This window comes from Pungitius pungitius, chromosome 13, assembly GCF_949316345.1.
Source record: "Pungitius pungitius chromosome 13, fPunPun2.1, whole genome shotgun sequence".
Classification (NCBI taxonomy): domain Eukaryota; kingdom Metazoa; phylum Chordata; class Actinopteri; order Perciformes; family Gasterosteidae; genus Pungitius; species Pungitius pungitius.
The window spans coordinates 3,821,201-3,848,910 of record NC_084912.1 but is presented as its reverse complement, the minus strand read 5'-3'; the positions used below and the strand labels follow the sequence as shown (position 1 = coordinate 3,848,910).

The 27,710-nt window shown below is 45.7% G+C and overlaps 1 protein-coding gene across 37 annotated transcripts in view; it reads right to left on the bottom strand.

The window, feature by feature from the left end:
- Positions 1 to 21,869, bottom strand: part of camk2g2 (calcium/calmodulin-dependent protein kinase (CaM kinase) II gamma 2) — a 33,719-nt gene extending 11,850 nt beyond the window's left edge. For all 37 annotated transcript variants that reach the window (XM_037465738.2, XM_062566516.1, XM_037465739.2 and 34 more), the window contains exons 1-12: positions 21,726 to 21,869; positions 20,547 to 20,641; positions 9,476 to 9,535; positions 7,902 to 7,956; positions 7,681 to 7,746; positions 5,430 to 5,502; positions 2,946 to 3,048; positions 2,419 to 2,502; positions 2,216 to 2,310; positions 1,129 to 1,251; positions 679 to 762; positions 520 to 562 (exon numbers count right to left, since the gene is read on the bottom strand). In XM_037465738.2, coding sequence (XP_037321635.2) covers positions 520 to 562; positions 679 to 762; positions 1,129 to 1,251; positions 2,216 to 2,310; positions 2,419 to 2,502; positions 2,946 to 3,048; positions 5,430 to 5,502; positions 7,681 to 7,746; positions 7,902 to 7,956; positions 9,476 to 9,535; positions 20,547 to 20,641; positions 21,726 to 21,790 — 946 coding nt within the window. In that variant the 5' untranslated portion in view covers positions 21,791 to 21,869. The remainder of the gene's footprint in view (positions 1 to 519; positions 563 to 678; positions 763 to 1,128; positions 1,252 to 2,215; positions 2,311 to 2,418; positions 2,503 to 2,945; positions 3,049 to 5,429; positions 5,503 to 7,680; positions 7,747 to 7,901; positions 7,957 to 9,475; positions 9,536 to 20,546; positions 20,642 to 21,725) is intronic.
- Positions 21,870 to 27,710: the final 5,841 nt, after the last annotated feature.

Below are 27,710 nucleotides of genomic sequence, written 5' to 3'. Positions count from 1 at the left end.
CAGGCCTGCAGTTACGCGAAGCCTTTTCGAGGTCTGGCTCGCCCCGGCTTTGTTCGGTTCAAGATCAATCTGCGCCAAAGTGGAAAGTGGTTGGCTGCGATCCACTGAAGCCGCTTCACTTGCGTCAAAGCGCCCGAACGCCGGGGGGGGCCAGCGGCTCGAGGGGCGGCCGTCTGGCCGCCAAATTGGGTGTTCCATCAAAAGTGAGCCGCGTTTCGATCATCAAACTGCTTCACGGGGGAGGAAACACAAGCCAAACCCCTGAAGTGCCAAAAAGACCGGCAAAGCAAAAGTGAGCGGGAATAAAAATGTGCGGTTGCGGCATCGCTGAACATTTGCCCCAAATGAGATCAGCAGTAAGTCATTACCTGTGAAAGAGTTTTCATTATTATTAAATAGAGCGACAAAACCGACTTGTTTTTCCCCGTTTCTCTAAACCTTGGCGCTCGTTTGAAAGGCTTCTTTAACTCTGGCATCATCGACAACAGCGCCTCAAGTAGCGCGACACCCAAAGCTCACCTGAGAAGTTCCTGGAGACCAGCATCGTTGTGAGGATCGCTCCCTGGGAGACACAAAAAAAAAAGATCCAGAGGCATGAGGGTTTGTGTGAGGTGGACCCGTGTGTGCGTTGCATGCGTTTTTGTGTGCGTGTGTGTGTGTGTGTGTGTCCATTTTCACTTTAAGCTTCCGCCTGGCGTTGAACTTGCGCAGACACTCCACGGTCTCTTGGCGGTGCATCATGGAGGCCACGGTGGAGCGTTGCTGTTTGAAGAGGAGAGAAAACGAGGTTCATTTCAAAACGCAAAGTTGAGCATCTTGGTTCCTCGAGTTTATTATTTTCCATATTAATACACCTCCTACTGCTATATTTTTTTGTACCTTTTGTAAAAGATTATCTGCTTTAAACCATCGTTCATTTTTTCACAAGTTCGCTTGGACGTTAGCATCTTTGTTAGCCACATCAGCTGCTGCGACTGACATGCGGCGACTAAAGCGTCGAAGAGGCATAAAACCCTCTCAATCAAGTACTTAATAGAAAGTCACAAGAGATGAGTTTCTCATGACTAAGAGACATCTAATCACGGGTGCATTAGCTTTTTCTTTTTTCCTTGTCGGGTTGTGACTTACGCAGACCCAGGGGTGCTTGATGGCCTGGTCCGCAGTGATCCTTTTGGCCGGGTTAATCGTTAACATCTGATTGATCAGATTCTTGGCCTCGGGGGTCACGGTGTCCCACTCCGGAGAGGGGAACTGAAAGGGAGAGATCAGCGGGGTTTACATTACTGGTCTCATGCGTTCATCAAACATTCTATCCATCTGGCTCTGGTTCATGCACATACATACATCCACTTCCACTGATTATGTATTGATTACCGATTAACTAATAATAATGCGGAAAGAGAGCGTGTGTGGAACTGCTCCATACATGTAGCAAAAAAAAACATTATTACTACTAAAAGCTGGGCTGACAATTACTGACCAAAAAGCATCACAATGAGATTCAAGGCATCTGCGTGTCAGTGATGATACTGATACTTTATTACCAGGGCTTGTCACAGTCACTTCATGTCCATGCTGCTCACATTATGCACATTCATTAGATGTGGCTGCTTCCAATCACGGAAGATATTACGGGGTAATAAATTCTGCCAGAGGACTATAATAAGATGTGATAAAAAGGGCCGTGTCATAGTGTATATCTTTCTTTTTCTACAGCTAGATGAAAATCGTGCAATGACAAAAGCGAGCAATTAAAAAGCCAAGATGTCTTTTCTAAAAACGTCTTGCACCTCAGCAGTAGCGTGTTATTTGATGAGAGACTGAAGGGGTCCTGTAAGCGCTCCTCTCGAGGCTTTGCCCTTGTGTTCCTATTCACTTACATTTGGATTGAGATTAAGTATATAATAAACAAAGATGGAGCTCGACGAACCTTGGCTGTCATCTTCATGGACATATTTACAAAATACACACTTTGATCAGCCAACCTGCGATGAGCTCCATGAAGCAAGGCCATTTAGTTAAGCTCCACTATTCAATATTATAAAATGATTTAAGTTCTCAAATAATGGCCTGAATTTTAGGGAACCTAAATAAAAATATTCATCCCCCCAGTTAACACTTACTCAAAACTTTACTCTATATTTACCTGCTGCCATGACAAAGACAGCGTAATGTATATTTCTTGAGACACATCTGGTGATCATGAGGTACTCACGTCGTATGCGCCGGCCTTGATTTGCTGGTACAGTTTGTGTTGGTCCTCGTCCCAGAAGGGGGGGTAGCCCACCAACAAGATGTACAGGATCACACCTGACACACACACACACACACACACACACAGCGTGTAAAGTGTGTGAAATTCATAAGTGAGGGACAGTAAGTGAGCATGTGAACGCGGCAGAGAGCAGACTAACTGACCACATGCCCAAATGTCCACCGGCTTCCCGTACGGGTCCTTCCTCAACACCTCTGGGGACAGATAGCCTGGAGTTCCTGCAAAACCTGCAAAAACACACAAACACGTGACGATGTGTCACAGTCATTTTACTTCAAGTAATTCAATTTAATAAAGTTCAACATTCCTTTTATTCTTTTTGAAGTATCGTTTAGTGTTTAAACTAAATAAAATGCAGTACTATCTTGTACCCTTTGCCGTTTTGAATGTTGTTTAACGTAGGTGTTTTTAAAAAAAGCAACAATTCCTGTCACAGCCTCCATTCCCCTGAAGTTGCTTTAGATCATTTCTCTTTTACAGCTACCACAACAACCAGTGGCCTGACCCTGACTGACCAATCCCTCATTTCTCTAGCGGTGACGGAGACTTTCCCCGCGGAAGCAAGCGCTGCTGCTGCTGCTGCTGCTGAAAGCGAGCAGTGTGAAATAATTACAGATAATGAGGTCACGCACACTGCAGTGGTTGGTGGCAAGTGTTTAATCTCTCTCACCGAACCAGGCCTGTTGGTCCGCCTGCACCTCGATGGCGAGGCCGAAGTCCGCCAGCTTCACCGCGGCTCCCTTCATCTTACTGGCCAGGAGCAGGTTCTCTGGCTGCGACACACACACACGGATCAATAGTTAATAGTGCGTCTGTAGAAATGCCAAACACGCAGATAAAAATCATCATTTAAAATGCTTAGCTATGATCAAAAATAGGGAAAACGAAATGATTTTATTAAGGGAAAAGGAGATGATCCTTGAGGAAATGTGCCATGCGTCTGCAGGTCTGGGTGAGTTGCCGTAGCAACGAGGCGTGATTTGGTCAAGCAGGCCAGAGAGAGCCTTTGAGACACTGTGCTCCTGATCACGCAGTCACTCAAAGGACAAACACACTGGGAAGCCTCGGCTGCTTTCTCTACTTCCTCATTTTACTCTTTAGATCACGTTACTTTAAGGGAGAGGAAGAAGAAATTGAGGAAACGCTTGAGGTCAAGTTTCGTCCGATGGAAAGTTAATTTTAAAGTAAGTTCTTTCTCTGCATAGATGTTCCCCTTGAACCAACATGTTATCACATATGTTTAATAACACAAACTTTATTAATAAAACTGGAAAGCATTGAATGATAGATTTCTGTTCAGTAGCCTTTTTGAGATAAGATCAACGTTTTTTTTTTTTACTTTTGTGTTTCTTTTTGTGCGTTTCAACTTCCCCCTGTCATCATTTTCAGCATTCAAGACCAGAGGACAGCCTGGCTCACAGCACCACCGTCTCTCTGCAAGCTGAAAGCTCACTCCACTACGACCTGCTGTGAGGCAGCCGGTCTAAAGGCAGCACACGGACCCCTCCTCAGTGAAGAAGATAAGCATCTTCATCTTTTAAGAAGTCAACGTTGCATTCTTTCGTATACGTTTTCCTAAACGTGAGATAATATTCTCAATTCAATTCGCTAGTTTTAAGTCCTCGACCTCGGACCTTGTTCTCTCTGCCAGCTCGTCCTCCGTAATTGAAATATTTACTTCCCATCACATGAATGAATGAATAAGCAAACTCTCGAGATGACCACACCAGGTGACAGATGTCGGTCTTTAAGAACGCGGTGAACCTCTGTGCTGACGGACAGACGGGTGTCCGACACCATCTTTGTGCTCGTGGTGGTGTTTCTTCTCCCTCCCTCCCTCCCTCTCCATCCATCCATCTAGTTATCCATGTATCCATCCCAAGGAGAGAGATGAGAGATGAAGGGGGTGGTTTGGGGGGGGGGGGTAGAGGGTAACTGCACAGAGGAAGCAGCAGAAGAAGAGAGAGAGAGAGGGAGACAGATAGATGGGAGGTGGCATAATGAGTCCCTACGCTGGCACTGCAGCAGTCGGGTGACCTCACCCTACAGTTGCCATGGCAACTCAGCCTGCCACCAGCCAACAGCGTTCGACTCTTTCTCTCCTAATTCCCCCCCCCACCCCCCCCAGCGAAGTGGCCCTCCCAAGAGGACAGGGAGGCACAGATGTGATGCGTCGTGAGGTCACACCTCTCTTGCAACGGAAATTGGAGATCAGATGGTGCCTTCTTGTTAGTTGTCGGACGATTGGAGGGTGAGGTTTTGGTAACTAAGAGTGACTCAGAAGTGAGAGAGGGTTTTTCTGTCTGCCTCAGTTTATTCTGTTTTAGCCTCATCCACCACTTTATTGAAGCTAACATGGAACTACTGCAAGTCAGTTTTGGCAAAAACATTTTCCTAATCAAATATACAATTCATTAATCAAAAAATTGAATCCAAGACTGTCGCTGCTTGGAAAATGTGGAAATAATCCAAGAAGTCTTGCAGATCACTTTACCCCCCCCCCCCCCCCCCCACAAACTTTGGGGTCCCTACAATAATTGAATCTGTTTTTGTTGTGTGTGAACATTTGGCTGCACAGAATGATGCAGCATAGTACACTATCAATTATCATCATTATATTTCTGAAAACTTGTCCACTTGCTACAAATCAAATCAGAAGCAATACAAGTCCACCCACACAAGAAAAGCCTAGAATAATGGTTTTGATTTTACACGGCCACATTAAAGCAGTAGACCAGACTGTTACTATTAAAGGACTCTGAACTGGGCAATAAAATAAATCCGTGCAATTATCCAGGTGTTTTGATCTCCGCTCTCTTCTCTCATTGGACAAAAAAAACCTACAGCTGAGGCGTTCAATGTGCTGTTGGTTTCTATTGGGGGAGCGGGGAGGGGGGCAGTCTGGCTGCGAGGGGAAATCTCGTCACCAGCCGTCATCTCATCCACCGACCCGCTATTAATAGCTGCTGGTCTGCTTTCGTCAGTCAGCAGCGCGGGAGGAGGGGGGGGGCGAGGATAGGTGAGAGCGGACTAAAGCAGAGAGGGGGAGGGGGGGGGGGAGGGGGGGGTCTAAACCACACGTGTGTTTGTGCACGCTGTGAATCCGCAGAACTTTTTTCATTCACAGGGCGTCGTCTCGGCTGGGATAACTCACCTTGAGGTCCCTGTGCACGATGTCATGCTGGTGGATGTGACTGACGCTCTCCAGGATCTGATTGATGCAGTGGCTGGAGGAGACAGAGGAGGATTAGAACGGGGGGGGGGAGAGACACATCGATTTACTCGTCCCAACGAGAGACGAGACAACGAGGCGAAGAGAGCGGAGACGGAAGGAGGAGGTAGAACCTCGAGTGAGGGGGTTTTTGAAATATTTAAACTCTACGCAATGTCTTCCTCGTTGACCCCTTTCGCTCGTTTGCTTTTTTTATAAAACATTTTATACAACCTCTGGTCAACTCTGCCCGGCGAGGTTGGGACACAGAGAGATTCTGTCCTGGGGAGGGAGGGGTGTTAACACACGCCGAGTGATGAAAAAAAAAAGACAAGAAAGGACGAAAGAAAGATGACGCATGGAGCACTGCGGGGGCTGCAGTCCGACCATTTCAGTGACTTTTTAAAACAGACAATGCGACAGCCCCCCCCACCCCCCCCGCTCACACCCCCCCGCCCCCCACCCACGCCTCTATTGACTCGGTGTGAAGTGAGAATAGTAAGCGGGCTCTCAGCTTCTCTCTTCTACTTTCTACACAACCATATCCGTCACATTTCATATGAACAAGTAAAATACCACAACACCATACCAAAATATGCAACACATCTCGTGCTTTTTATTTTTATTTTGGGAGGCCTGCTTGCGTCTCAACTTTAATCCAAATGAACCTCAGTAAGCAAGCTCACACAACACTTTTGTTCAGGCACAAACCTGACCCCCCCATGCTCCTGTGGCTGAATGGGAGCCTGTTCCACCAAATTTCCAAAATGCCCGGCTGTGACTTGCAAAATGAGATCATTTCCTCTCGCTCGTTGCGACACGCCTCCCCCCCCTCCCCTCCCCTCCCTCTTCCCCGAAAAAACACAACTGGTATGTGTATGACTCACGCATGAACTTGCAAGAGCCCTGTAATGACTCGCCCCAATGTACCTGCCTTCTGCAAAAAGTCACACCAAAAAACCATTTGCGATGTGCGTGTTGTTGCGCAAGAGGATACATTGTGTATGAGGGAGAAAAGTTTGCATATTGAAGTGAAATGATGTGAAGCGTGTGTGCATGTGTGTGTGTGTGTGGTTGAGGCTGTGTGTGTGTGGGGGGGGGGGGTTCTTATGTAAGTTTCTCCTAAGCTTATGTATCAGCAATTCTGCTGGTCTGATGCACAGTTAAAAAACAGTATTATTTATTCAAATTGAAGTTGACATTAGCTGGTGAAGTAAGGGTCGGGACGGGGCCACGGAGACAGAATCGGGGAGGGTTGTGTCCTCTCTCTCTCTCTCTCTGTCTGTGAGACAGTCAGAAGGAGCGCTCCTCACGTTGAATCTGCACTCCACATTTTACTCTCCTCCCTGTGTGTGTGTGTGTGTGTGTGTGTGTCACACCACCTCTGGTGTGTCTGCTGTCCTTTCCCACATCGCATCTCTTGCCCTGTCTGCACTAGTCGTACCTCGTCTCTCTCCATTATGTTGGTCCCGGGTGAAGGGTTCCACATCAGAAGAGAACAAATCACACGATGCACGTGTCCGCCCAGGAGACAACCAACAAAAAAATGAAGTCGTCGAACAACACCGTTACACCGGATTAAAAATCCTTATGTATAATGTATTATGAGATCTGAGGGTCATTGGCCCACAGAGACCTCTCTTCACTGTTAAGGCGCAGACAAAGGGCCGTATTCCTCGCTGAAGACGCTTGAACAATTACGTGGATGTTCGGTAATTATATCTCATGAACGTGTTGACTGAACTTTTATTGGATCACGTGGAGTTATTTTTAATGCAATTCTATTTTTGGGAGCAGTTTAATAAACCGACAACCACACACGTCTGCTGGAGCGCTTGGATCCAATTCAGCCCGCCCAGTCCAAGCAGGTGATGCGCTTCAGTGGAAAAGAACCACTGCAGCATCTGACAACAGGCCCAGAATAACGTTTGAAAACTTAGGGACAGCTTTGTCATTATTTATTAATGGAATAAGATTTTTTTAAAAGCCACGGGTCAAAAATAAAACCTCAGAGACGTGCCGGAAAACCCGCGAGCACTGCTTCTTCTACCGAGGCGAGCAGCACAACATTTGAATAGGCAAAACATTTTGTCCTTCCACAACAACTCATTTGGAAGCCTTAAAATCTCACTGCGGCAGCCGCAGAAAGGGACGCGAGGCGGCACACGAGGCGACACGTGACGACATGCTGTACCTGGCATCGGCCTCGCTGTAATACTCCCGAGCGACAATGTCCTCAAAGAGTTCTCCTCCGGTGACGCTGCAGAAAAAGAAAAAAAAACATCTCTTGTCATTTTAAAAGGATCTAATGTGGACCATCCACCGGGTTCCATGTGTGACGTGTGACTTTGATACAGTCAAATCACACGCTTTACAAATGTGTGTTGTGCGTGCGCGTTAATGTGATTTACTTACAGGTCAAAAACCAGGTAATGGAAGCCTTCCTCTGAGATGCTGTCATGGAGTCGTACTAGCGAGGGAGAAAGAGAGAGACTTTATTTAGAAAATCAAGTTAAGACGAGCATCACCTCGAGTGTGTGTGTGTGTGTGTGTGTGCTTTATATCCTGCATAAACACATGACATTACACAACAGTTTGTGTGTTATGAAATAACGAGTTATTGTAGAATACAAAATGTGGCCTTTATATTATTTAAACGTCCCCACGACATCAAATCCGGCTGCTTAATACCTGCAAGGTACATACCATGAATAACGTACAATGATGTCAGGTGCAGTTTACCTCGATGACAAGTTGGAGTTTGTCTTATTGTCGTTAAGTTCACGCAAGTCTGTAAATTGTGCAGAATCGTTTTCTTTTATATTCTTTATCTAGTTCGACCATTTGTTGAATGATGACAACGGGGCATCTTAATTTACGATTAAAAAATTGTTTATTCACTGTACTTGAGTTGTCAAAAAGCCTCTTTTATTCGTTTGAAATGAGCCTCCGTCATTTGTGGCAGACGATCAATTTATCGTTGATCGCTGGCCTGTGGGAGCGAGGCAGCAGCAGCACCACACTCCTCACATGTCAGAGCCATGTTTTCACGTTATGTTCACCATCATAAGGAGGACCAGGAGGTCCAGTGATACACGGCCCTGTTCCATCTGATCCACTCCGGGTTTCTAAAGTCCGGGGACCACCTGCCTGGTTGGCAACTAGGAATTCAGTTTTTGGATGACAAAGTTGACAGAGCGGTGGCCACGTTTTAATCATTCATAATTAATGTGATACTGCTAAATTCATTTGAGGTTTCTTCTCTGAATTAGAAGCACAAAAGCATCACAGCAAACACCAACAAGAACAGACACGTTTTTTTCTTCACTCAAAACGACTTTTACCATTAGCTGTTTGTAAGTAGCCTCCTCAAAAGGCAAATTAAAATCATGGGTGGAGGCACTGGAGCACTTTAAATTAGGCCTGAAGATGGTGGATGTTACTAGAGACAAGATAACTTGAGGTGCCCTCCCCTTGAGATTAGGATTAAAAGGGAGGAAAAGAAAGACATAATATGATGATGACGAAGCAGGAATCAGGTGAGACCACGAAGAAGAAGAGGGAATGATTGCTGTTATTATACCCTTCATGTGTCTGTGTGCGCATGCACACTACAGTAAGAAATTATATATATATATTTAAATTAATAGCAAATATTATCTTAAAATGTTCCATGGAAAAAAAAGTCAAAATATTGAAAAGTGTTGAAAAGTATCTTGTAACAAGTAAAAAAAAAAGTAACAAGTTAAAATATGTTAAAGTCTAAAAATGTTGTGGAAAAAAAAAGTTTAAAAAAAAGTCTAAATATGTAAGGTTGAAAAATTACTCTTAAGGCACAATTAAGGGCCAATATTTTTCTTTTATTATCAAGGCCAGAGGAAAAGGGAGAAAAAGAAGTGAGGCTTTAAAGGCTTTTGCGGTGACTTCTTAGCGTCCGACCTAGCAGAGCCGCTCCACTAATCCACTTCCGCCTCTCGAGCGCGACTCACCTATGTTTGGATGTTTGAGCAGTCGACAGATCCTCGCCTCCCGTTCCAGTTTCTGGTGATCTGAGGACAGAGAAGATGGAGACGAACCAGTGAAGACCAAATTAAAGTATCAGCAAGAAAACCGAAGCCGCTTGAAACCTCTTCTTTGTAACTTTGTAACAGACACACAGATAATTACATAATACATCATTTGATTTCGCAACATTAACACTTGATATCTTCGCACATAAACAATCGCATCATTTCCTTTCCCTCCGGCATCGCCTGCTCCTCCAACTCGGGAGCGATAGTATTTCCCTAAATCTGCCATCTTGTAACCAACGTCAGATCGACTTGAGCTGAAGGGGACAGCGGAGACGAGTCAACGCGGTAAGAGACACGGACAAGCGAAAAGGCCAAAACGGTGGCATCAAGTCATGCGAGTTTGCACATGTGGACAGACAGACTGTAACACACACACACACACACACACACACACACACACACACACCCTCTAGCAAAAGCTTTTTGCACTTAGTGGAATTAGTCTTGTGGCGCCGCCGTTAATATAATCAGCGCCCTGATAATGATCCCAATGGCGAGTGGAGGACGTCTGTGTGTGTGTGTGTGCGTCTGCCCAGCTGCATGTTGAGGGCAGGCAGACAGTCGGTAGGACACAAACAGCCCGAAAGATGCAACATTTCCTTTTGCATGGTGTCAGAGGCTCAGCACATGCCGGACACACCTGCCACCCACCACCTGGTCTCGCGGGACAGCTGGGGCTGCTTGGAGTGTGTGTGTGTGTGTGTGTGTCTGTGTGCGTGAGTGAATGAGGGGGAGACGCACCGGTCAGAATCGTCTGTTTTTAAGCCGGGGGGGGAGGGGGGGGGGGTCTGGGGGGCACGTGACGTCGTGGAGTGTGGGACGGATGGGATCGAAGGAACATCGCTGTTCACGTCCTGTGGTCAAAAGTCAAAAGTCAACACACAAACCTATTGTGGCTTCAATTGAAAACGATGCCTATTTTTTACTATTTAAATTGTTATAATGGTGGTGAAAACAACTATCAACAACTAACATTTAAAAAGCTGCTCGAATCTCCTGCCTCATTGGTATCTGGGATCATAATCAATACAGAGTGATCAGCTGAATTTTTAACAGTATTTTTAAATATATAGATTCATAAAAATTCACCAAGCACAAACACCATCTATGAGTGAAAGCAGCAACAAGAACCCACTATGCGTTAGGAGTTAAGAGCGGCTATAACCTTTATGGAAACGAGAGGCGTCTTGTTAAAACCCTTCAGGAGAAAAATACGTGGGATGAACAAGTTGAACCCTGTTGAGTCAACTAGCCGGGCTGCTGATTGATTGATTAGGAGAGCTAGCAAGCTAACACGCACAAAAACAAAGTTGAATGCAAATAACAGTGAAGATATGGTATCTAACAGTCCCATGGGTGCACAGGAAGCAGCACATAGACCACTCATAGTAGAAAACTAATGAATGAATAATCAATGAGTCCAGATAATAAGGCGGAGGTAACGCAGGGGGTTAAAAGGAGGCTATAGTTTATTCATATAAAACATACTGCAACAACAATAGGAGGAAAAGTGAATAAGAAATACTTCCTTCCTTCCCAGCAAACCGAGAGGAGCCTTTGAGGGAGGGAGTGGAAAATGTAAACTACTACATAAATATGTAAACTGTGGCCTTTTGTGCATACAAGACATTCAAAATGTATGAAAATGAGATACGCTTTATGTATCTCACATCCTGGCGGCAGTGATTCAGGGAACAAACGACTGACATTAACTGTAATAATGTTCTGCTGCTTTATTTAAGGTACTCCCAACGTGGACGGATCACAGGAACTATTGACGCCGTCCTAGTTTCAGCTGGTTCTGATCTGTTTGGGCTACGACTTCCACCGTGTTTTTAGGAGCAGTGGGAGACTCTGTCAATGAGAGATGTCGATTAGCTCAATAACTGATGAGATGTGCATTGATTAAATCATTCGGGGGTCGAGGAGACACGGAGGCGTAGGCACACTATCCCGACTTGGACCCGAAACCTCTGCTGCCCCCCCCCCCACGGCTCAGCCAATCAGCTGCGGCTTTTATCCCGCATGTATGTGGAGGTCTGTTCGGTTCAGTTCAATATCCATGCTTTTGATTTAGACCTCATGCAAATACACACACACACACACACACACACAGTATTCGTGAGGAATCAAAAACATTTGACACAACAAGAACAAAAATAGCCAAAGTCTAATTACTAGTGTGCATGCTCATACCTGCACAACAGAACTGATTCTCATTCAGAGAAAGAGGCAGAAAATACATTACACCAAATGCCAACTAACTGAGAGCATCTTACAGAACACTAGATGAAGCTTTTCTCCTTTTTTAAATTAGTCTGGCTGCTTAGTGTATTTGTTTTTCCACACTTCAGTACATAGTGTTTGAGTGCATCTGTGTGCATCAGGTGTACGAGTAGATGTTGTTGTTGTTGTTGTGGAGCAAAGCCATTAGATAACCTGGTGGTTCCATGCTTTTAGTGAATATCCAGACAAGTCAATGAAAACTAAAAGCATGTCTCTCAGCTCGGTTCCTACCTACACACACACACACACGCACACACACACACACACACACACTTTTTTTCCATTGTTGTGTTAACTTACATCCGACTGCCGGCCTGACAGATGAAGGAATTCAAAGTCTCTTGTTGTGGGCTCAAGTGTGTTGTGATTGTATTTGGCATCCTTTTATAGACTTTTGTGAATTGACTCAGCATAAATCCCGCATTTCAAAGTAAATACAGCTAATTGCACATCTCATGAATCAGCGTTCGTTTCGGGGAATCTAGTGTTGAACCACATCCCAGGAAAAGCAATGAAACTGCATTAACATGTTGTGTGTGTGTGTGTATGAGTATCTTAATTGATCGTTGTAAGGGAGTGAGAGGTCTAGCTTGTTAAACACTGCATGTCTTTCTCCTTCAACAAAAGTAAAACCAACCGATATCAGAAAAACGAAAGACAGAAACAGACAAACCGACTCGGGGTCAGACGAGACTAAAAATAGATCCAATCCTCCTACGGCTTAACCGCCGTGAGTCACGCTGACCCGAACACAGAGGCAGAGACACAATGAGACTGAAAGTGAAAGACAGGAAGTGAGAGAGGAGTAGGAAGGGGGGGGGGCGGTCCCTACGGCCCGGACCATGAAGGTGGTGCTGGGAATGTCCCCTTTGTGAAAATCAGAAGTACGGCGCTCGCAGCCACGACGTGCAGCCAAACGTCACCTGCCAACACCAGTTCAGCTCAACCCCCCCCCCCCCCCCCCAGTAAGAAAAGGCTCTGTGAGGCTGGATTAATGCACAGAGGTGATACGAGGAAAATGCTAACATCAGCATGCATCCTCCTCCATGCACCCCCCCCAACTTTAGAGGCGGCCTGATGATTTTAGTTCACAGCACAGCAGTGATACAGAATTCCAGTGGCCTTCATCCCGACCCTCTGCTTGATAACATCTGCACACATCTGTGGAAAACTTAACATTCTGACTCTCAGGCCGCAGAACATCTGCACTCACCTACAGCATGTGTGCATCCTACTGTTTGTGCGTCTGGCTTAGTGTGTGGGTCGAGTCGAGCTATTAAACGAAGCTGTGTGTCTGACCTCGGCTGACCTGCTGGGAGGGGAGGGGGAGGTTTTGGGGGGGGGGGGGGGGGGGGGGGGAGCAATAACATCACGTTGAAAAGAGTCCACGCGTCTCTTTCGCTCTGACCGGCGGGATAACGAATGTGAGAACAGCTCCTGCTTGAGGTGATGGCAGAGGGGGGAGAGGGGGGAGAGGGGAGGGGGGGGGGCTCTTCTTTGTGATCCTAAACGCTGGGGGAGTTTAACGCCGTGCGAGGGAGGCGGCGGTAACACGAGCGCTCCTCTAGAAGGAGAAAGCTATCGCAGTGGAAAGGGCTTCTTTTCTTTTTGCTGCTTGTAACTCGCTGACACGACAACCGGAGAAAACAACCACCGACACAAAGGGAAACGCACAAAGCTGCAGATTTGAAATGTAGTTTTAGCCAATTACTCATTTGCGATTGTTGATTAACACAATCTTAATTGCTATCACAAAACCAACAAAAACTATAATTGGTACAAATAATTGGATGCAGCCAGAGCTTATCTCACCAAATAGAACATCAATGTATGTCAACCAAAACACACCAATTGCTTCGGAAAAACAAATTAAAAAGGCAGTTTCCCCTGCTTTTCTTTTCTTTTGAATAACCGACACTGTGTGACCTGCTCTTTGTACAGTAGCAGCGTTTGCATTTGTGATTTTTTCCAGAGTAAAAGGCCCTTTCTACGAGTGACGTGTTTCGTGGGCAGCTGTAGCAGTCAGATTATATTTACATAAAAAGGGTAACATGTCAATGCTGTTATGGGATAATAAAGAGAAATAGAACAGGGCAAGAAGGGGAACAACTACTCCGTCCCTCTGCACATTAATTATTATTATAATGATAGGGTATTATTGTCTACCAAAAACATTTCACTTGGTTATTTTTGGTTAGGAACCACATATTTTCTTATAGGCACATTCCAATAACTCAAACTGGCTCATGAACTTCAGAAAGCAGCCAGAAGCATGACGAAGAACTGTATTCTCCAAAAGACGATTACGTTAACTGGCCGATGGTTTACAACAGAAAAAAGCATTTCATTCACTAGAAATGTGCTATTTTTAAAGCATGGAGTCGAGACTCCTAATGCTTTCAATACGTCACTATTTTTATGCCAGACTCAAAGGCTCGATGACTCATTCTAGAGAGAAGGCTTTATTGGGCAGGACTTTATTGGGCCACTATTTTGGCCAACGGAAGAGAAAATCTTATTTAAAAACAGGATTACACTTTTCTAGTCGTTCGTTCGCACGTTTCTGTTTCGAGCCACTTTCAATACAAGTCAACACGGTTTCATTCTTTCATCGCCGTGTGAAATTCACAGGCACAGATATTTCTCAGTCGAGACAAGCCGCTCAACGCTGTGCTCAAAGGAAAGCGTGCGACCCGATGGCGACCCGATGTTCCCTGGGATTAAATCTGGGAGGCCCCTTTAAAATCGAGCAGATAAAACAGAGAGAGTGCCCAGGGTCCCCGGCCTCGACGCGTCGGAGTGAGTGAGGCCTCGATCCTCGGGTGACAACTAATCCTTCGACCCTGACAATGACCAGATCTCAGGGTTGTTCAAACACACACAATAACCCCAGGGTTACTCCCTGGGAGAAGCCACAGTGGCGCTCTGTGTGCGTAGATCCACCCCCCCCCCCCCCCCTATTTTTTTTATTGCGTAATAGCTTGAAATGGGATGAGTCCGCTTCCGTGTACAGTAAAGCACAGTCGACCTAAAACGCTCTGCGTGGTTATGACGGCCTGTTATTGTGGAAGCTTATTGGTAATGAATGATAATCCACAGGTGATCAAGTGGAGGTTTAACAAAATGAACCTGGCGAGGCAGGGTGTCGACTGTTAAAAGGGGAAACTACATGACGGACACAACGGGCAAGGCACCACGCACACAAAAGAAAGAAAGCAATACACACCTGGTGTGTGAATGTGTGTGTGTTGTGTGTGTGTGTGTGCATTTGGTCAAACATCCTCCTCTTGTAGCGATAACGATGATGGATTGTTTGGTTACACCATTACAACCCCCCCCCCCCCCCACATGTAACCTCACCACCTTTGATCACAAACCAAACTTAGACGTAGATTTCTTTCTATGAAGCGAATCCCTGGTTTGACGTCACTGGCAACTGTCGGATTAAAACCAGATAAATGTAAATAAAACCTCCAAAGTGTAATTTTTTGAGAGCCTTAAATGTGTCTGATTGACAGCCTGTCGTTCCCAATGAGATTCCTGGCAGGATGAAGATCTTGCGCACCGCGTTACTATTCATTGTACATGAACACTTGGTGAATATGATGACCGAGTTTATGTAATCTTGGCTGTCAAGTGTGAAGAATGGATGAATGTAAGCGAGCTGTTACCTTGGAAACAGGCCGCTTGATTGACAGCCTAGTATTGAAGGTGTGTGATCAGGAATAAATGATGGCTTGGCATGTCTGAAGAGCCAGAGACACGAAAACCCGGATATACAAAATATATTATGATAAAGATAAATTTGTTCAAAGTAAACAATACTGACTTAGTTTAAACATTCTTTTATTTTTACTTGCTTATCCTCCTTATCTTCCTACTTCCTTCCCTACTTCCTTAGTTATCTACACTTTATTGAGTTCTATGGGACCTTCCCTCTCTAAACAAATTACTGCTCATCGCCACACAGAAGCTACAAAAAGACAACAAAACGCATACTAACTTGTACTTATACTACGGATACTAGCTTTACATTCTTAACATTCAGCTCACACAGTAGCGGAAGTAGGAAAGGAAAGCAAGATACACAAGTAGTTCTTTTGGAGCCTACTGTCACACACACACACAGTCTTGCCTCTCCCTTGTGTGTGTCCAGCTTTATTGCTTTTGACTGGTGCAATAAATCTCAAATAAAAGCCTGTATGTTAAAGCACAGCAGCATCGCTTCACTCTCACTGATCCAGGAGCAGAGGTTTCCTCGGCTCTGCAATGCTTTCCTCGTTTCTTTTTTCACACCAAAACTGTCGTGACTTTTATCAGCAGCGGTTTTGATGCACGCTTGAGCTGTGTGTGTGTGTGTGTGTGTGTGTGTGTCCGTGGAATGAGCAACACCACCGCTTTGTTCTCACATTGGTGCACCTTCACGTCGGTGGATCTCCGCTCAGTCTCCAGCCTCTTCTTCCTCTCTCTCTCTCTCTCTCTCTCTCTCGTCTCTCTCTCTCTCCCCTCTCTCTCTCCTCTCTCTACTCTCTTCTCTCTCTCTTCTCTCTCCTTCTCTCTCTCTTCCTCTCTCTCTCTCATCTCTCTCTACTATCTCTCTCTCTCGTCTCTCTCTCTCTCTCTCTCTCTCTCTCTCTCTCTCTCTCTCTCTCTCTTTGTTTTTTGCACTTTTGGGCTCGTGATCCTGACTGTCCTCACTCTCCCCCCCCCCCATTAAATATTCACAGTTGGTCCCATGAAACATTCACCGCGCTGCCCCGCTGCGTTTATCCTCCGCCATCAGCCTCCAGTGGGCCCACTAGAAGCCAACCCAACACACACAAACTGGTTGTCTGCCCGCATGGCCTGCGATGTGGCAGCATTGCAGAGAGAGGGGATGGTGTGACTGGAGGGAGGAAGAAGAGGTGGCAAAGGAGAGGAAGAGAGCAAAGTGAGAGGGGAAGTGAGACTTGTGAGGAAGGCGCATGAAAGAAGAAAAAAGCGAGAGGAAGAGGAGCGTCGTGAAGGACTCAGAGGATCTGCTCCTCAGCTGCGGTCCGCGTTCAGTGAGAGCAGAGCAGCCGTTGCACCTCAATAATTCAACGCCCCCCCCTCTGTCATCGCAGGGCCTCACCTTATAGTGCAACCAAAAATACACCCCCTGCTCTCCGCAGAAGACGTGAGGTGGAGTTGTAGCTATGAATAACACAAATCACTGGATCGCACACCTGGGTTAACGCAAGCCGAAGCCTGTCTGTGCACGCCCAAGTCTTTTTTTCTTCCTTTTACTACGGTGAACGTGTGTCGGGCTCCGAGCGCTGGTGACCTACATTCGACTCTGTGCCTGAATTCAATTAACTGATATTCAATTAACTGCTGAGACAAGTGGTGAGGACTCGAGTCATGGAGCATTTTTCTATTACAGTGCTTAAAAATATTTTTAAAAAATGAATGCAATGAATGCAAATGTGGGGTTGAGTTTATTTAAGTGAGTTTACAGGTTTTGGGACAGAAACAACATAATCATAATTGCCTCTTAAGGAGATCCCTTGTGTTACAGTTAAATGCTCAATTGATTAAAAAAAAAACATTGGCAGATTAACAAATGATCACTCAGAACTTTCTCCTAGAAAATGTGCAGAGGAATAACGTGAAAAGGATTTTGTGTTCAGTCACCAAATCGATCATCAGCCTCAAGCAAAAGAAGTTAAAAAAAAAGAAAGCCCTTTAAAGCTTTAGAAAGGGAAAAGGGACATGAAACATTAGAAGTGAACCGGCCGGTTTCACCTCATAAATGCTTCTCATTGTTCTCCATTTGAAGAGTAGTAAAACCCTTCATATCTTTCTGACAATCTCTGCACAGTTTTACCTGAGGTGATATCTATAAATGCGGGTTCCCTAGCTTGTGTTCATATATATATAAATATATATAAAATTTGGTTTAAGAATTTGTGGATGCATAAAAGGCCTGAATGAAGTTTAACTAACTGGTTAAAATGTCTTTAAAATTTGTCGATTAAATTCAATCTACAGCAGTTTCTGAATGTGGTGTTTCATTAACGATGTGTGCGTCTGCGTCAAAGCGCGCGCGCGAACGTCAGTGACAGACCACGTGTGCAGGGGTGTGTGTGTGTGTGTGTGTGTGTGTGTGTGTGTCTGCTCGAGCGGCTGTGCGCATGCATGTGCCGCGACATGACCCAGCCGTAATCGCTGAATTTGCCGCGGGCCATTGCGCCCTCCCAGAGCTGCAGAAAATACGGCTTAATCCCACCCACGCACACACACACACACACACACACACACACACACACACACTCTAACGTCATAAATACTGTGATACTCCCACAGTAGTGCAGCTATTAAACCACCGACGCCAACACTAACAAGCACAAATCCGACTGTGTTTACAACACGTGTGTGGTTATGTTACTGTTGGTAGAAGGATTGTGTGTTTGTGTGTGTGTGTGTGTTTGAACATGCATGCATGCGGTCTGCACCCCTGAATTATTCATGTTTGATGCCATGTTTTGTAGAATTTTGGTTGTGTTGTCTTGGCTGTGAATTGTGATTATTTTTGTGCGTCTCTGGTCATTATCTCAATTAATTATGACAACAATGTGGGTGATTGCCAGGAAGTGACAAAGAAGCAAAGGGATCAGAGGAGGCTTAGTGCCACTGGGGAGAGGCATGAAGGGTAAAAGGTCATTAAAGGAGCTTACAGTAGTGCCGGCTGATTTCACCCAAATCTGCCATTCAAGTAGGAATTTCAGTGGAAAAATCATCTGGTTTTCAGTTAGGATGAGATGTCTCATGTATGATTTGATCCCGATATGTTGTTGACTCAACACCCTTTTTCTGTTTATAACTGGTTCAATCGCCTGACTGCTAATCTGTGTTTCCTTGTATGACTTCCTCTTTAAAAGGCGTTTTATTGCCAGATCTCAGCAATTAACTTGGTCGGTTAAGTAATCATCGCAAACTACATGGGAACAAAAAATTGCCAATAGGAAAAGGTATGAATCAAGTGAACCTTTCCCAGTTACACACTCCTTTCAGAACTATCTATGGATCTATCCATGTGTGTGTGTGTGTGTGTGTGTGTGTGTGTCTGCTTGTGAAAAACATATTAGCAGCACCAGCACATTTCAGCTCTGATTAAAGACAACGGCCACTGAAGGAGATGAGAGAAAGTACACGGACCGGCCTCGTGCGCACAGTGAGGCGTGAGAACCGTTAAGCAGGTGAGAGAAAATGGCCGCAACTGCGCTTCAAGTGAGAAAAGAGCAGTCCTCTGTGCGCTTGTGTGATAATTGCGACCACTACCCAGACATACACACACAAACACAGGAAACACAGTCTCTGGCAGGCAGCCTATGGGATGAGGAGTTTCACCCCCACTGTTGCCGGGTTACCGCCTCCGGACCACCACCCACGCAGCCTTCCTCTCATACACACACACACACACACACACACAGGTTTTTCTTCAAATCAATCTCTTGTTTACAGCAAGGAGGGAGAAAACAAGATCAAAATGAGGGAGAAACAGAAGGGGGGGGAAGACGATTGCATCTTCTGGGAAAAGAGCAGCCGGATGAGTCCAGAACCGGCTGCGATCTGCACTTCATACCATCACTCAACCTTGGATGCAACTTCTTGTCACTTACACACCCACACATAGTCTGCAACATGCTCACACACACACACACACACACACACACAATTCATGTGCAAACCCAAACACATGCGACAACCAAAGGATTGAACAGACAGCGCTGCTGAGATTACAGCTACATGGCAGCAGGAGCGCCGTGACACACGAGGCCGACTAGGGACAACAAATCTGCCTCAAATGCTGACATGTGTTGAACTGCTACACGTGAAAAACACACACACAAACAAACACGCACAGTCTGGCAGAAACTGTGTGTCGTAATTCTGAACTCACACATTGAAAAATCTACGTTATTACTATTATTGTTGTAGTTTGGGCCTTTGTTTCTTACTCACTTTTTTCACAATTTATCAGAATATCATTTTAGAATAGTGATTAAGCTTTTGTGAAAAACTTCTATTATAATTTGACGTCAACAAAACTCAGTATTTTCCTTTTTTTTAACACAAATAATCCCCCAATTCCTGGAAATACTTTCACCCAATGTATGTGTTTTTAATCAGTCACATTTGAGTCACACATCCAAGCATCTGTGACTCAAACAAAAGAGGCACAAACACGCCGCTAAAGCAAAGTGCCTGCAATCACAAGTATGAAGCGTGTTACAGGAGGTCGAAGTTGAACCAGGAAGTCGCTCGGTAGTTCTGACTAACCCGAGTGGTGTGATCACCCGACTGCTCCCGCTTCTCAAGACTTGTAATACGACACCTGTAAATTATTTTCCACGTCTTCAACGAGCGTACCATGAAATCAAACGCACAGGCCGAGGCCACGCCGATGAGAAAGAGCAACCATGGTAACCATGGTTGCAGGCAGCCTCGAAAAAAATGCCCACGGAAGCCTCACAGCCGATGCCAAGCCGTGCCTGGGAAAGGCCTCCGGCTCTCCAGGAACTCTGCGCCCTGGGCGGGGGGGAGGGAAAGGGCCGCGGCAGCCGCCGCCGCTGCTGCTGCTCTTCAGGAAGACAAACTCGCAACACCTGCCGCCGAAACAGCCGCCGCCGCCGCAGCAGCAAGTTCGCACGAGCGCCCACTGTCCCGCTGCACTCACCTCTGGCGGAGAGCTTTTTGGTGTTGATGATCTTTGCAGCATACTCCTGGCCGGTGGACTTCTTGATGCATCGGCGGACGATGGAGAAGGCACCCCTGGAGCGAGGGAAAAAATGAATAAATAATAAATATTCAACTGGGAAACCAATTCAAGCGTAAAAACAAAAAAAAAACTCTCCATCACGTGTGTGTGTGTGTGTGTGTGTGTGTGTGTGTGTGTGTGTGTGTGTGTGTGTGTGTGACATGAACTTGTCACACAGCGAGGGCACGCATGAATCACATACATCTAAGGAGAGGAAGTCACATGCATATTTAAGACAGTCTGATGTCGTGAATATGAGATGTGAGAAAAGGTCCTGGCCACTAGTGCTATTGGAGGGGGGGAGGTGGGGGGTTAGTTGTGAAAGGACCCAGTCATTAGCTCCCCAGGTAGAAACACGAGTACAGGAGGACGAACCTACTGAAAGGTCAAATCAACGTTGGACAAAGTCTTTAAAGGCTTTTTTTTTTTTTTTTTTTTTTTACACAGACGCCTCCTTTTGAGTCATGCTGTCGGTATGAGAAGGCGGAGCAGCTCCACCAGCCACAACACCCAGATCAGATGTTACAGAAGTGGCCCCGGAGCCCCGTTACACACGTAATGCAACATATGTCATGTTGTAATCCTGAATTGCAGTGAGTCTATGTGCGCTGCGCAAAGCCTACATGTGCAACCACCACGGTCCTTCTTCCTTTTTGTGTGTGTGTGTGTGTGTGTGTGGCTTCACACAAACAATAGCCCTGCAGTCTGTTTAGAAATGCAACAACAACAAAAAAAAAACCCACATAGATTCAAGATGAGCGCGAGGATGCCGGGGGATTCGACGCGTGATACCTGCGGATAAATTGACGAACAAGTTGGCGCTCTACGCGGGCGCTTTCGCACCTTTTGGGTCCCGAGTGGTGCGGTACGCGCGGTTTGCACCTCCGGGGCGGAACGCGAGCCTCCTGCTCACGGCGCGCTGTGCTATCTCCCGTGCTTCCAGGTTTTTGACAGCTCCTCTCCTGCCTTGTCAACACTGAAGTAAAACGCGCACAATGGCACGAGCGGCGGAGGAGGAGAAAAACATGCGCGCGCGCACACACACACACACACGCGCGCGCTCACACTCACACACGGAATGCAACAAGAGTGTCTTACTTTCCGAGTTCCTCGTACAGCTGATATTCGTCTGTGAATCTGGTCGAGGTTACAACTGTAGCCATGTTGACTGAAGTGTGAGGGGGGAAGACGGGCTCGAGCTCTGAGAGGGGAGCGGGGAGTGGGAGGGGAAAGAGCAGCGAGGGGGGAGGAGAGAGAGAGAGAGAGAGAGAGCGAGCAGCCTGGCTGTAGTAACAAAGATCCTCTACTGAGCCCATGAGCCACTCCGTTTGAAAAGGGGAAAACTAAATGGAAATTAAATTGGTTTGTCAGCCACCTGGCCTGATGTCCTATGTGGCTTCTGATCGTTTTTCTATTGCTTGAAGTCATATCAAAGTAAGATAAGGTACTGGGACAGTGTATGCATATTTGCTTTAGAAATAAGTAAATGAATTAAAAAAACATAGACCATCTGCATCCATAGAGCATTATAGCTGGAATATGAGGGTCCGTTTAGGACTTAACTATCGCACTTACAACTAAGATACTCTTACATGTTCTGATGGAACTCTCTTACGGTCACTGTTGAAATGCTTTCACACACTACTGAGACACTCACACATACATGCATACTCTATAAACCTATGCACGCACATACATAAAACATTATACATACTCGTCTGAAACACACGCATACATATGAGAAACACACACGAGTAATCTCCTTTGTTGCCAAGGATGCGATCCGTTTGTCAACACCGCTCGGTTTGTCAGCGGAATGTAATTTTAGGGCTTTTTCATACACACTAGTGAGATTTCATTTATACACTAGTGAGATGCTCTTACATGCACTGGTGAGATGCTCTTACATGCACTGGTGAGATGCTCTTACATGCTCTAGTGAGATTTCATTCATACACACTAGTGAGATGCTCTTACATGCACTGGTGAGATGCTCTTACATGCACTAGTGAGATTTCATTCATACACACTAGTGAGATGCTCTTACATGCACTGGTGAGATGCTCTTACATGCTCTAGTGAGATTTCATTCATACACACTAGTGAGATGCTCTTACATGCACTGGTGAGATGCTCTTACATGCACTAGTGAGATTTCATTCATACACACTAGTGAGATGCTCTTACATGCACTGGTGAGATGCTCTTACATGCACTAGTGAGATGCTCTTACATTCACTAGTGAGATTTCCTTCATACACACTAGTGAGATGCTCTTACATGCACTGGTGAGATGCTCTTACATTCACTAGTGAGATTTCCTTCATACACACTAGTGAGATTCTCTTGCATGCACTGGTGAGATGCTCTTACATGCACTAGTGAGATGCTCTTACATTCACTAGTGAGATTTCCTTCATACACACTAGTGAGATGCTCTTACATGCACTGGTGAGATGCTCTTACATTCACTAGTGAGATTTCCTTCATACACACTAGTGAGATGCTCTTACATGCACTGGTGAGATGCTCTTACATGCACTAGTGAGATTTCATTCATACACACTAGTGATATGCTCTTACATGCACTAGTGAAATGCTCTTACATGCACTAGTGAGATTTCATTCATACACACTAGTGATATGCTCTTACATGCACTAATGAGATTACGTGTATGAATACATCCTCATGTAAGAACATACATACATGTGTTTTTTAGTACAAGTGTCTCAATGGTTAAATCCTAAACCGCCCTGGAATAATAGTATATGACGTTAGTTGAGTAACTGAGGGGCTGTGGGTTTAGGTTTAGTTCAGCTATAACAGCCACAGCTACAGCTGACGTAACAATTCTCTGAACACAATCAGTTGTAAGAGTGATGTATTTCAGAGGTGAATCCGTATGTTTTTGTCCATCCTATATCCACCTGCTGGTCAAAGCCATGACATCGTCTTTCCCAAAACCAGGAAATACGGGCAAAGGGAGACCTCTTACTTCTTTTTCTTCCCTGGCAACAGCAGTAAAAAGGGTGGCGTGTAAGCCACGCGAGATCTTTGCTGGTGTACCGGGAGCTACCACAGATCCAGGTTCGGATTCACCATCTCTCCCTTCCGCGTCCGACCGACTGGCGCTAAAACGTAAAGCTGACACCGGATCAGCTGGAGAGAGCAGAGGCCGAGCCGCGTAGTGAGACGCGATGCCGCAATATTTTAATATTGGCAGAGAGCAATGAGCTGCGTTTTGGGGGGGGGGGGGAAATGGTTTCATTTGCTGAAGTGGGCTTCCTGAAATGTGGGTGATCAGTCACCACTTGTGACACGGGGAGACAATAATCATTCACAACATTTGGCTTTATTAATCGAACTTGTATTGTTTGTTATTCTCCCTATTTATGAATCGTATTCAGCAACACAAACCTTACTGGTTTATGCAGTCTTTTTATTCCAAATATTTCTGTTTCTTTAAAGCTTTTTTTTTTCTTGTGTTGTTGTGTTGTTTTGAAACAGATGCCTGTCCAAGATAAGACAGGTCTTTGTACTTCTTCTTTTTTTTATATGTAATGATGCTGCGTTTTTAAAGCCCTAACGCTAGTTTTTTTCACAAACCTCTCCACCGTCTTCATTATCGCGTTTCCACAAACCTTCTTTCTACCTTTTCACAATCATATGTTGCCCTGTTATTTGATCGGGGCCAGTGCATCACCCCCCACTGTTGTCTATACAACCTCAATTCCCAACAGGTATTTAAAAAATATACACCTGAAATAAACACAAAACAATTTAACACAAGAGGGTTGACCGCAGATGTCTGTTATATCTGTCGTTTTATGATCGAGGCCTTTGGAGATCCGTTCAGGTAGCGGAGGCTTCGATCCGTCCCGTGCCCCGTTTGAGGGATTTAAACTGTAAACTGGAGCAACATTGTATAAGACGCAGGGAATTAAAGGCGTTATGTAACGGGCCGCTGCACTGTAAAGGTTTATCTGAGCTTCCATGAATATCTCATGAAGGGTATTAATATATTCTCCTGGCACCATGTTTAAGTGTGTGTGTGTGTGTGTGTGTGAGAGTGTGTGTCTGTCGGTGATTACAGCTGCACGGCCCTCCAGTGAGGTGACGACGTGACCATCGATCTGCACACTCCTCTAGATAATCACGTGTGTGCTTTTTTCAACTTTAAAGCGGCTACAGTGCATTCAAACGAACAACGGGCCAAATCGCCACCGTCGGTGTGAAACGTGTCACTTCTCCACGGTTCCACTCGGCGAGTGTTTCACTGCGGGTTCCCCGTCGCTGCTCTAATCGACACATGGTTTCCTCGCTTGAAAATCCCACTTTGCACCAGCTGCCCAACGTGGAGCTGCAGCCAGAAGTGAGCAGCTAAAGCCGGGGGGGGGGGGGGACGTAGCCGCGTTTCCCTCAGGAGTTAGTGGTGTCCAGATGTGTAGTTCAAAGAGGGTGAATAGAGAAAGTTCTTAGTATGTGTACTAGAGGAGCAAAACTCCGTCTCTAACATCTCTTTCATGAATGATTCTGTTTTTTCACATCTGTTGATGGATGCACTGGGTTGTGAAGGGAACCTGTTTATGACTAGCAGTTTGAATTGCTACTAGAATCGTATTCATATGAAAAATTGTATTATTCATTTACAGTTGAGTTTGTGTGTTTGTTGTTGTTTTCTAGGGGTTCAACTCACACCACATTTGACCCCGGCCTTCACACTCAAACCTACAAATGAAGAAAAAAGAGATTTGAACGTTGGTCTTCGGATTCAACGGGTCACCTGAAACAAAGGGCAGGCACGATGCCTTCCGCCAGGTTCAACAATGCACGCGCGCGCCTCTCCCTTTGTTCTCCTTTGCCTCGCCTCCGGTTTTAGGGGTTAGCGCTTAGAGAGCCGTGTGATTAATGGGTGCTTTCAGTGGGAAACGGGAGCCGCGCAACCGGTTTCCGCCGCGGCTACGGCGAGCCGCTCTGAAGCTCAATTAGCGAGGGCGCAGAGGTGCCGTGGTAGTTATTGCTGAATGATGTTTCTCCGTGACGAGGCCCGTCTTGGACAGGTTGTGCAGTGGACGCCGGCAAACCCAATTCAAGAGACGAGCTTTGAGAAGAACAAAAAAAAAAAAAGAGTGGTTTCCCCCGTAAAGTGTTTTCCTCGGGTCGGCTTTTTCCTGGAAGCCTGGAAGTGCCACGCTGCTTCTGATAATTGCATCAACAAAAAACAAAGGGAACGATTACAAAACGGGCCGTGTGATTTTTTTGTGTGGCGGAAGACCATTTTGGTTTTGCCTGGTGATAAATCCCCTCTCATATCTTGTACGCTGCTTGTGTGGAGATCAGCGGAGGGAAAAAAAGGCCCAATAAAACTCCCTCCTCTCAACAGGCTTTATTTCTGTGTCAGTTATTGCCGCTCATCCGTCATCCCGTGCTGTTTGGATAGCTCTCGCCTCATCACATGACGCTGCATTATTTAACTTGGGGAAAATAAACCCGCCAGGAGTGCATCGCAGAGAGAGGGAGAGCCTCCGGTTTGCAAAGGCCGATGACACATCGTTGTTGCTTAAGGGTTGAGGTAGGTGATATACAGCACATTAGCTAAAGTGGTGGGAGGAGCTGAACTGAATATATATCCAATTCGAAACAGTCCACCTGGAATTTACATACACACCACAGTAAATGTATGAAATATGAAGCTTGTCACGAGGACAAATTAGAGGTTTTGTGTCTGAACTCGCATTGGCGCCATGCAAAGACGTAGCTAAAGATGCCCTGATGAGAAGAATAGGGTTGTTTTACTGTCCCAACACGGCCACTTATCTCATGTGCATGAGGTAGAAAGGAGGTGATGATGCTGTGAGGCCAAAGTGTTTTCAACGCGGCTCACGGTTGAGAGCCTCGCCCCGCCTCCAGCTGGCGAGTAACATCACATGACTTTAATGCCTTTGAGATGTGTGTGTGTGTGTGTGTGTGTGTCTACCAGTCATTCCCTAGCACCTAACCTCCGGAGGTCAAACCTTCCTCTCAGAGACGGCTCATTGGATGTTAGTCAGTAAATCTCTTTTCAGGTTTTCAACCGTTTCATCGGGAACAGACTGACATGTACATTGAGGTGGATTAAACTATTGTGTTTCTTTGTCGATTACTAGACCTTCACATTGTCACATCGGGGCTGTTTGAGTATATACACAGACAATGGTCTGATTCTGTCTTTAGTTTTTGCATTTACTTTCCAACGTCCACATCAAGAAAATGAAGTTATACATTTCAATTTTAAGTTGTCCTCACCTTCAACGGATTATCCAACAGTGGATACGACAGCTCCCTCCCACGCACTGGACAGCGCCGCGTGTTCGTCCGTGTGCGTGTTTGTGCGCGCGTGTGTAATTGTGTGACACCTCCTTTTTGGTGATTTATACAATCTGACGGTGCCTTATTTCTGCAGGCCCTCGCCGTACACTGGGAATCAGACGTGTGGGCGCCTCACGGTGGATCTTCACCGGTTTTTCTCGGAGAAACACTCCTGCCGTTCACTCAAAGCTGTGCATTCTCATCCCCGAGGGTTCTATAGTTGTGATGGTGTGAGGCTAACGGGAAATGGACAAAGTGCCTTCAGCTTCGAAGCTTCTTGGAGCGATGCTGTACAAGTCGTGAACTGTGCGCAGATGGATCCTTTGGGAATAGAAAGCCTCGGCGTGTTTGATTTCCAGTCCTTCTCATGAAGATGGAGCTCATAGAAACGGCCTTGCTTTCCTGCTGGCGGTTGTGAAACCACATTTGAATTGCTATGGCCGTATTTGACGATGATTCTCTATCTCTGTAGTGCTTTCTTTGTTCAACGAGAGCCAATCACAGTGCTTAGTTTTACCCCTTTGTTTTCGAGTGTCCCTTCCTATTCGACTTTCCCTAAACAAACACGAAGAGCCATTTCATGACAGAATAGCGGCGCCTTTCCAAAAGCGTCAAAGCGACATTTACATCCCCTTCAAATGGGGCCTAAATGTATCTGATATGAAAAAGGAAACAACTAATGAAAAGAAAAAAGTTAAAGATATTTGACTATTTTTTTACGATTATCATTCTAC